Source organism: Hylobates moloch, unplaced genomic scaffold, assembly GCF_009828535.3.
Source record: "Hylobates moloch isolate HMO894 unplaced genomic scaffold, HMol_V3 SCAFFOLD_16, whole genome shotgun sequence".
Lineage (NCBI taxonomy): Eukaryota > Metazoa > Chordata > Mammalia > Primates > Hylobatidae > Hylobates > Hylobates moloch.
The window spans coordinates 60339068-60348760 of record NW_026652291.1 but is presented as its reverse complement, the minus strand read 5'-3'; the positions used below and the strand labels follow the sequence as shown (position 1 = coordinate 60348760).

Here is a 9693-nt window from a genome sequence, read left to right as displayed (position 1 = left end):
CTTTCATGACCTTTCCTTCTTTGCACCCACCGCCACCCCCTGCCTAAACCAGGAGCCTAGGTTTCAGAAAACAGTGAACCCCAAAGATAAAGTCACATGCTGGGCGTTTTGAACCTTCCCCTGCAAGAAAATGAAAGGTTATTTTTTCTTCCCGGCGTTAACCTTTCCTGTGCTGTGCCGGAAAAGTTGAGGACTTTTTACATTTTATTATTATTACTATTATAGAGATTAGGGGTCTCACTATGACACCCAGGCTGGTATTGAACTCCAGGCTTCAAGCGATCCTCCCACCTCGGCCTCCCAAAGTGTTGGGATTAGAGGCGTGAGCCATCGCGTCTGGTCCATGGATTTTTTTTAAAAAGGTTGAGTAGCCTCACTCGGGACCGAAAAGGTGGAGTCCCCGCCCCGTGGTGCAGTAGGGAAGACAAGCGGAGCCACCTGTCAGAGGGCTGTGGGCGGGGGCGCCCGGGCTGTGAGGGCCTTGGAACAGGAGGGTGAGTGCCGTTGAGCGCACGCTCAGAGCAGACCGCTAGCAGGAGGCAGGATGTGACAGTCTAAGACCCTGGAAGCTGACGGCCAGAGGGAGGGAAGGTTGGTCACAGAGGAGAGGCAAAGCAACGGGAGGTGGAGGATCCTGGAGGTGACTGCAAGGAGAATACGCAGCAGCGAAGAGCTGCAGAAGCGGACCCAGCGACTTCTGCGCCGACGCGGGGCGAGCGGGAGAGAGGAAGAGAGGGGAGCGCGGTGGCGCTGCGAGCTGGCCTCGCCGGGGAAGGGGCTGCTATGTCCCGTGAGCGGCCCCCGGGCACCGACATTCCCCGCAACCTGAGCTTTATCGCCGCGCTAACGGAGCGCGCCTACTACCGTAGCCAGAGGCCCAGCCTCGAGGAGGAGCCGGAGGAGGAGCCAGGCGAGGGCGGGACGCGGTTCGGGGCCCGATCCCGCGCTCACGCACCGAGTCGGGGCCGCCGAGCCCGCTCTGCACCAGCTGGAGGCGGCGGGGCCCGGGCGCCCCGCAGCCGTAGCCCAGACACCCGCAAGAGAGTGCGTTTCGCCGACGCACTGGGGTTGGAGCTGGCTGCCGTGCGCCGCTTCCGTCCCGGTGAGCTGCCCCGGGTGCCCCGTCACGTGCAGATCCAATTGCAGAGGGACGCCCTCCGACACTTCGCGCCCTGCCAGCCCCGCGCCCGCGGCCTCCAGGTAGGCGGCGGGGGCACCTCCCCTCCTGGGGACCTCCTCCAGTCGGCCGCAGCGGGCGTGTGGGAGTGGATTTGCCAAACAGCACCCATCTCCATCCCATCCCTGGGCTTGCGCCTGCCCATCCTTTTTGGGGACCCCATCTGCAAGTGGCTCTAGGCCACCCTGGCAGCTGGGCCGCACTCTGTCGGCCTGGACGCCGGGGTCGGCCTCTGATTGGTCCAGTGCCTTGCTCTGACACCGCCCCCTGTCTCTCCCCTCTCCGCCCTGGGCTCTCTCCGCCCTGGGCTCCCTCCTCCCGCTTCTTCTTTCCCCCAGGAGGCGCGCGCCGCCCTGGAGCCGGCCAGCGAGCCCGGCTTCGCCGTCCGCTTGCAGGCGCAGCGCATCTGCCTGGAACGCGCCGAGGCGGGCCCGCTGGGCGTGGCCGGGAGCGCGCGCGTGCTGGACCTGGCCTACGAGAAGCGCGTGAGCGTGCGCTGGAGCGCCGACGGCTGGCGGAGCCAACGCGAGGCGCCAGCCGCCTACGCCGGTCCGGCCCCGCCCCCGCCGCGCGCCGACCGCTTCGCCTTCCGCCTGCCCGCGCCGCCGATTGGGGGCGCCCTGCTCTTCGCCTTGCGCTACCGTGTGACAGGTCACGAGTTCTGGGACAACAACGGCGGCCGTGACTATGCTCTGCGTGGGCCTGAGCACCCGGGCAGTGGCGGAGCCCCGGAGCCCCAGGGCTGGATCCACTTTATCTGAGACGAGGCGCCTGCGGCCGGCGGCGGAAGACACCAAAGGCACCCGGGGGCGGGGCGACCCGATGTGGCGGGGAGGAATAGGAGAGACCAGGATTGGCGGGAGCGGTCCAAGGGAGTCAAGCCGGGGAGGGCGAAAAGGGTGGGAAAATCAGGGGCGTGGGGGCGGGGGGACTGAGCGGAACCAGAGAAGCTCCGGGAGATCCGGGTGTTAAAAGTTGGTTGGATGTGAGTGGAAGGAACCCAGAATATAGGAGGAAGGAGACCCGAAACGGCCCCGGAGGGATTAGAAAAAAAGGAAAAGAATGGGGATGATGGTGGCCTTCCCTTCAGTGAGTGGGCACTGGGAGGAAGGGAGGAGGTCCATCAGGCCTAGACGGTTGAAGAAGGTTAAGAACGTTTTGGAGATGGAGGAGGTATGATGTGAAGTAGCTGGCGCATTCCCTCTTCTTACCGGCCTTTTCCACCTCAGATCCCCCTGTCCTATCCATCCTAGCTTTAACTCAGCCATAATTGCCTTGTTAATCCCAGGAACCTGGCCACTGCTCCTTGGTCCTTGGCATTATGACGGTATTCCCTTGTCACCTCTGACAGTTCCTGGCTGCGGTGTCCGCGGACTGGCTGGGGAGTGATGACAGGTAGCCATCAGAGCTTCAGCCTCCAGGCAGCTTTAGGGATTAAAACGGAGGCCAAAGCAATTCCAGACCTGTTTTTATAGCCAAATACTGAGCCTCAGGGGTTGTACACTCAGGGACTTCCAGGAAAATGCCAGCCTTACTTTTCTGGGGTGCCTTTTAATAACCTCCAAGCACTTCATGGACTGTTTGTCGAGGGACGGTGAATCAGGAGAATCACTATTCTGATTTCCTTTGTCTCCGAAGAGGAAGTCCCTGACTAGCTATATAACTTTGGGCAAGTTACTTCTCACCTCTTTGTGCCCCAGTGTTTTCCTTGGGAAACCGGATTTAGGTTACATGATCTTTTAAGGCTCCTTGTATGATATTTTGTGATCTGTACATGGCAGAGTATAGATTAGAAGCCACATTTTCCAACCCAGTGCTGTGGTTCAGAATACATAGCACCCCAAGCGTCTGGCTGGGGCCGAGGATGGGTCCTCCAGTTTTTGGCACGGATGTTCCAGAGCCCAGGAAGCATCCCATAACCAACCTTCAGCCCCACCCCCACCCCAGCGTATTCCAGAGCCGCTTCCAAACCACAGCCTATCCTCTGCTCCATTTCGCTCTTGCCCTCACAGACTTTCAGCCTCCATGCTCTGAGACAGCTGTGGATAGGTACATCTCTGTTGGTGAAAATGATGCTTAAGAACCCCAAAGATTGAAGGAAACAATGTTAAGAGCTTTTGTGAGGATAAAAGATAATGGGTGTATGGAATAGAAATATTTCAAATGAAGGATCAAAGCATTTCAATCAATCCACTTGGTTGTAAAAAAAAAAAAACAAAAACAAAAACAAAAAAAACACCAAAGCAACTTGAATAGTAAATGGCACCAGAAGATGGCAGTCTGCTCCATAAGCAGAGCAAGTGCAGTGGGAAAGCTGGACTCTCATATCCACTCACATTCATGCCATATATAAGCCTCTCCTCCTGGTTTACCTTAACAGGGAAGTGATTCCTCTGCTGGTTGCTGTTTTTCCTTTTCTCTTACCCTATTCCTAACCTCTTTGCTTCTCTCTTTCTTTCCTTGTGTCTCCCTTCTCATCACTTTTTTCTTTTAACATATAGGGTATTTGCCTTCATTTTGTTTATTTCCATTTGTTTCCTTCTTCATTCTTGTTCATCTCTGCTATTCCTTCTCCCTCCAGAAGGGATGGAAACCCTATTTTCTTTTCTCCAAGACCATGGTTGGTCTACTTCCCTCACTCGGGCTCCTTGACAGTCTTCTAGAAGAGAGAAGGAGGAAAAGAAGCAGTTCCTGATGTTACAAATGAACAAGGATCTCCCAGGTAACCAGCTCCCCACACCCATTTCTGTTACTAATTTCTCAAATTTCTGGTTCCCCTTCTTCCTTATCACTGAGTGAAAGGGGACAGGCATGCACATGTGCCCATACATGTATTCAGAATACAGTATGGGGGCAGGGGCAGTAGTTCATGCCTGTAATCCCAGCACTTTGGGAGGCTGAGGCAGGTGGATCATTTGAGGTCAGGAGTTCAAGACCAGCCTGGCCAACATACTGAAACCCTGTCTCTACTAAAAATTAAAAAATTAGCCGGGCATGGTGATTCATGCCTGTAGTCCCAGCTACTCGGGAGGCTGAGGCAGGAGAATCACTTTAACGGGGAGACAGAGGTTGCAGTGAGCTGAGATTACACCACTGCACTCCAGCCTGGGTGACAGAGTGAGACTCCGTCTCAAAAAAAAAAAAAAAAAAAAAGAATAGAGTATGGGGCTTGTTGGCTTGTTACCATGCCCCTCCTGTCCACAGCCTTAGTCTTTGAGAAAAGATGGCTGAAAGAGAGGAACTCTCCAAGTCATTCCACAAACAAATGCCCATTTAAACATCATCCTTGTGAAGAAAACAGGAAGAATGTCATGCACCATGTGGATCACCTTCAGTTCAAAGTTGCAGCAAAGTGAAGAAAGAAACTACTGGAAGCCACCCAGCAATGCACTGTTTAGTCATCAATTAGGAGCCCACGGGAGGATAATAGGGAGACTGGGTGGAGGCTCAGTGTGTAATAATCTCTTGTCTGATGTATGTGTGTCACTGCCATGTCGTATTAACAATAGTGAGGGCTCACATTTACTTAACACTTGTGTCCTCAAATCTGATTTTTTTTCTTTCCAGAACTATGACTCGATCATAAAATCTGTTTTGTTTGCATGCATGCCCAAAACAATCCTATGAGTAGAACATTATCATTATCTCTGTTTTAGAGATGAGGAAACAGGCTCAGAGAAGCTCAATAATTTGTTCAAGATTGCACAGCCAGTAAATGGCAGAAGTAGGATTGTGAACCCAGGGAATCTCCAGAGCCTCTGTGTAACCATAGTGTTATATTTTTTTCCTCTTTAAAAACAAAATTAAAAACCTTGCTATAATCTCTTATTAGGAAAAGATCATAGTTTCTGATTGTGCTCTGCCTTCCCATCCTGCCAATCTCCTGGACTGGCTTGGAGAAGACAGGGGGCCCCCAAGCTTCATCTTTGACTCAAAGGAATTTGCTGCTGTCTCCTGTGTCAGTGTCCCATCTATGCAGGATCAGCACGGGACCCCTGCTCACCTGCCTACTTACACTCTAGCCTTTCCATGCATTGGAGTTCTCTCCTGACCCTAGCCAACGCTCCACACCTGTTCGTGTGCCACCTCCCTCCCTCTTCCCCCACTGGCCTTGAATAGACAAACCCCCTAGGGATGTTGCCACTAGGTTGGGTCCATGACTAGGACACCTGCTAGAGGGTCTGTGCTTGGGCCTTTTCTAGGAATCTTGATGTTACTGGGTAAGTGCCAACTCTGTGGGAAGAATGCTAATGATAATCCTGTTCCCTAACCTCTTTCTCTCAGAAGTACCCTGGCTCACTCTCCCCAATCTCAGCTTTATAGAACAGCATTTTGGTCTTGATTATTCCCATATCGAGATGCCCCAGGGCTTGGGTAAGCTGTTAGTTTCCCCACTGCCTCAAGACTGGGTCTGGCTGAGCTACTTTCTTATGCACACAAATAATGGGTGTCTCCTTGGAACCTGACGCATAACTATCAGTGCTACCAAGGCTTGTAAAATAGGGAAGAAACTAATATTTCTTGAGTGGCTTCTGAGTGCCTGGTTCTTTCGCGGCTCTCTGGAGAGATTCCTTGCCCCGATGCCTTTGGTGTGTACTCCTCTCCCAGGACTTCAGCAGAGATTTTCCCAGCGCCCTGGCTTTTCCTCACTTTGGGTTGGGCTGATCTGGCACTACCACAAACCCCACCATCTGGAAATCAACCAAGGTTAGGCAGTATGCCCTTTCTGTCTTGCACTGCTCTTCCAAAACTTCCATCTGTATTTCTCACACCCCCAGTAAGCAAAGCTGAGTGTGCCTGGACAGAGCTGCATCCACTGCTTTCTCCCAGCAGGTGCAGTCTAATCTGACACGGGGAGCGCTAGGAGTTTAGCGGAATCTTCAGCCACCCTATTAATGTGTTACGCATTAGGCATTGTGGTGGAAACTCCTCTGACGGCTCATGACTGTATGAAGAGGAACAATTTGGAATATAACATGTCAGCCGTGGACTGGGAAGTGCCGTAAGAGAAAACACTACCAGGGTCATAGGCTTGGGTCCTTGAGGCAGCCCAACAGGAACACTGTTGCCCATTCCTCTCATCCAGACTGCAGGTATCTTCCTACACCTACTGTCCCATAGCCTCTTTCCTGTTTTTTGTTTGTTTGTTTGTTTTTCTTTGTGAATGTAGAAAAACATTTCATTATGAGCCCTAGCTCCGCAGTTTTCCATCTAACACCCACATTCCCTTGTTTCTAACTGCTATGTTTTTTCTGGAGCCTGCTGGGATCTTTGCAGTTTGCAGGTCATAGAAACAGACCTGAAAAGGCTTCTCTTCAGATGTCATTGGCTCCTGGCTCCTTTACAGATGAGAACACAGGTCCAGAGGTGAGAAATGACTCTAGCAGGGTCATAGAATTTGTTAGTGCAGCTCAAGATGGGACTTAAACTCAGGCCTCCTGATCACATCCCATTCCCAGGCTAGGAAACAGGTCTCTGCTGGGTGTGGTGGTTCATACCTGTAATCGCAACACTTTGGGAGGCTGAGGCAGGAGTGTTGCTTGAGCCCAGGAGTTCGAGACCAGCCTGAGCGACATAGTGGGACCCTATCTCTACAAAAATTTTAAAAATTAGCTGGGCATGGTGGCACACGTCTGTAGTCCCAGCTACTCGGGAAGCTGAGACGGGAGGATCGCTTGAGCCCAGGAGTTGGAGGATACTGAGCTATGATCGCACCACTACACTCCAGCTTGGTGACAGTGAAACCCTCAAAAAAAAAAAGAGGTCTCCACACAAACCCGTGATTTTTCATGGCAAGGGATAACATCAGAAATGTTTCATTTTCTGTTATTAGTTTCCATTCCTTTCCCCATCCAGGCGTAAAGAGAAACAAAAGACAATGATAGTATTCTCTGTGTCCTCAGCTTTGGCACTTTTGTTGATGTTGCTAAGGAGCAGTGACCTTGCTAAAAAGACTGAATAATCCACCCACTGAATAGCTAACCTGGGGAGGAAATGAAAATTTCCTATGTGAATCTCCCCAAATCCATTGTTGTCACCAGGCCCTCCCAGAGCCTCCTCAGTTCCTTCACAGTGCAACCCTGTGTACTTGGCCCTCAACTCAATAGTATTGTGCCTCACTTCGCCTTCCATGGGCAACTGCCCTCCCTTCTGGACATAAAACCTCATATTTAAATAAAGTTGAAATATGAAAAGAAAGTATGTTGTAAGATATTCAGAAGTATTGTGTGTTTGGGGCTAAGGGCAGCAAGAGACTCAGAGGCAGGATTCCCTCCTTGACTCAATTTCTTGGTCACCTTGTTTTTTTGTGTGTGTGTGTCCAGAAAAATTTAATAAGTTTGCTTAAATTATTGTAAAGTTGAACCACTGAAATGTTCACTGAAACATTTTGACTTGCATTAATGCTTTACTTCCCCACTCACATTTACATTAAAAATTCACACACAAATGAAAATTGAAAAACTGACAACACCTGACTTCTGTCTCCTATTTTTCTGCTCACAGTCATATACTTAGGTACCTTTTGACCCCATGGGGAAAAAATACCTAACATTCAGAACTACCAATGAGAGGAAGCGGAGACTTTTTTTTTTTTAAGAATGAAGTTTCCCCCATCATAATGGATTCTTCAGCACATTCTTCACGCATGCGGCGTGCTAGCTGGATGTCTTTTGACATAGGTGTTACATGTTTGGCATGGATAACACATAGGTTGGTGTCTTCAAAAGGCCAACCAGATAGGCTTTGCTTGCCTCCTGCAAAGCACCACTAAGCTGCACTCTGGAACGGCAGATCTGTTTTAAAGTCCTGAGCAATTTCTCACACCAGATGCTGGAAGGGAAGTTTGCGAATCAGTTCAGTAGATGTCTGATAATGTCTAATTTCACGGAGTGCCACAGTACCAGGCCTGTAATGACGAGGTTTCTTCACCCTCCAGTAGAGGGCGCACTCTTGTGAGCAGTTTTTTTGTTGGGGGAGGGGGTGTGTGTGTGTTTTGTTTTTTGTTTTTTGTTTTTTGTTTTTTGTTTTTTTTTTTTTGAGACGGAGTCTCGCTCTGTCGCCCAGGCTGGAGTGCAGTGGCGCGATCTCGGCTCACTGCAAGCTCCGCCTCCCGGGTTCACGCCATTCTCCTGCCTCAGCCTCTCCAAGTAGCTGGGACTACAGGCGCCCGTCACCACGCCCGGCTAATTTTTTGTATTTTTAGTAGAGACGGGGTTTCACCGTGGTCTCGATCTCCTGACCTCGTGATCCGCCCTCCTCGGCCTCCCAAAGTGCTGGGATTACAAGCGTGAGCCACCGCGCCCGGCCTGTTTTTTGTTTTTTCTTGAGAGTCTTGCTGTCGCCCAGGCTGGAGTGCAATGGCGAGATCTTGTCTCGCTGCAACCTCCGCCTCCCGGGTTCAAGTGATTCTCCTGCCTCAGCCTCCGGAGTAGTGGGATTACAGGTGCGTGCCACCACGCCTGGCTAATTTTTATATTTTTAGTGGAGACGGGGTTTCACCATGTTGGCTAGGCTGGTTTCGAACTCCTGACCTCAGATGATCCACCCGTCTCGGCCTCCCAAAGTGCTGAGATTACAGGCGTGAGCCATGCGCCTGGCCCCGAGTTTTTGTATTTTTTTTAGTAGAGTCGGGGTTTTGCCATGTTGGGCAGGCTGGTGTCGGACTCCAGGCCGCAAGTGATCCACCCGCCTCGGCCTCCTGAAGTGCTGGAATTACACGCGTGAGCCACCTTGCCCAACCGGAGCAGCTTTTGTAGCCAGTTGCTTCCTGGGTGCTTTACCTTCAGTCAATTTGTGAGCAATCTGCTTTGTGTGAGACTGTGAGAGAGACCTCCTTACTTACTCCCCTTCTTCAGCTAGAGCTCAGGGAGCTAGAGATGGTCCTGGTTAGAGAGCTACCTTATTTCCTAAAAGTCCTATTCTCATTCTGCTGGAGTCCCCTCTGGCTATGCAAATGCTGAGGGGAAGGAGTTTTGGAGGATTCAGGCAGTCCTGATGTAACACACTCCTAACAGGATCCTATCATCATTTTGGGTAGTGGGAAATTTACCAGGGCCCAGCTCTTCTCTGGAACCCAGCACCAACTGCTTTAACTAACAGTTAAAGGGAAGAGCTTGGGAAAAGCCCTGCGTTTGTCCTTGGGTGGGGGAATCCTTCCTTAAGAAGACCATCTGAGTTACATTCTGCTGCTGCTTCTTTCTTTTCTTTTCATTTTTCTTTCTTTTTTTTTTTTTTTTTTTTTTTTGAGACAGAGTCTCACTCTGTTGCTAGGCCAGAGTGCAGTGACGCAGTCTCGGCTCACTGCAACCTCCGTCTCCCGGCTTCAAGCGATTCCCCGGCCTCAGCCTCCGGAGTAGCTGGGACTACAGGCATGTGCCACCACGCCCAGCTAATTTTTGTATTTTTAGTAGAGACGGGGTTTCACCATGTTGGCCAGGATGGTCTCTATCTCTTGACCTCGTGATCCGCCCACCTCGGCCTCCCAAAGTGTTGGGATTACAGGCGTGAGCCACTGC

The 9693-nt window shown here is 51.3% G+C and overlaps 1 protein-coding gene across 7 annotated transcripts in view; it reads left to right on the top strand.

The window, feature by feature from the left end:
* Window positions 1–585: 585 nt before the first annotated feature.
* PPP1R3E (protein phosphatase 1 regulatory subunit 3E) overlaps window positions 586–9693 on the top strand; it is a 9377-nt gene continuing 269 nt past the window's right edge. The window contains exons 1-5 of one of the 7 annotated variants that reach the window (XM_058429236.1): window positions 586–1200; window positions 1516–2076; window positions 3762–3899; window positions 6089–6270; window positions 6436–6544. In XM_058429236.1, coding sequence (XP_058285219.1) covers window positions 784–1200; window positions 1516–1938 — 840 coding nt within the window. In that variant the 5' untranslated portion in view covers window positions 586–783 and the 3' untranslated portion in view covers window positions 1939–2076; window positions 3762–3899; window positions 6089–6270; window positions 6436–6544. The other 6 variants (XM_058429234.1, XM_058429233.1, XM_058429232.1 and 3 more) reach the window with 6 other exon arrangements.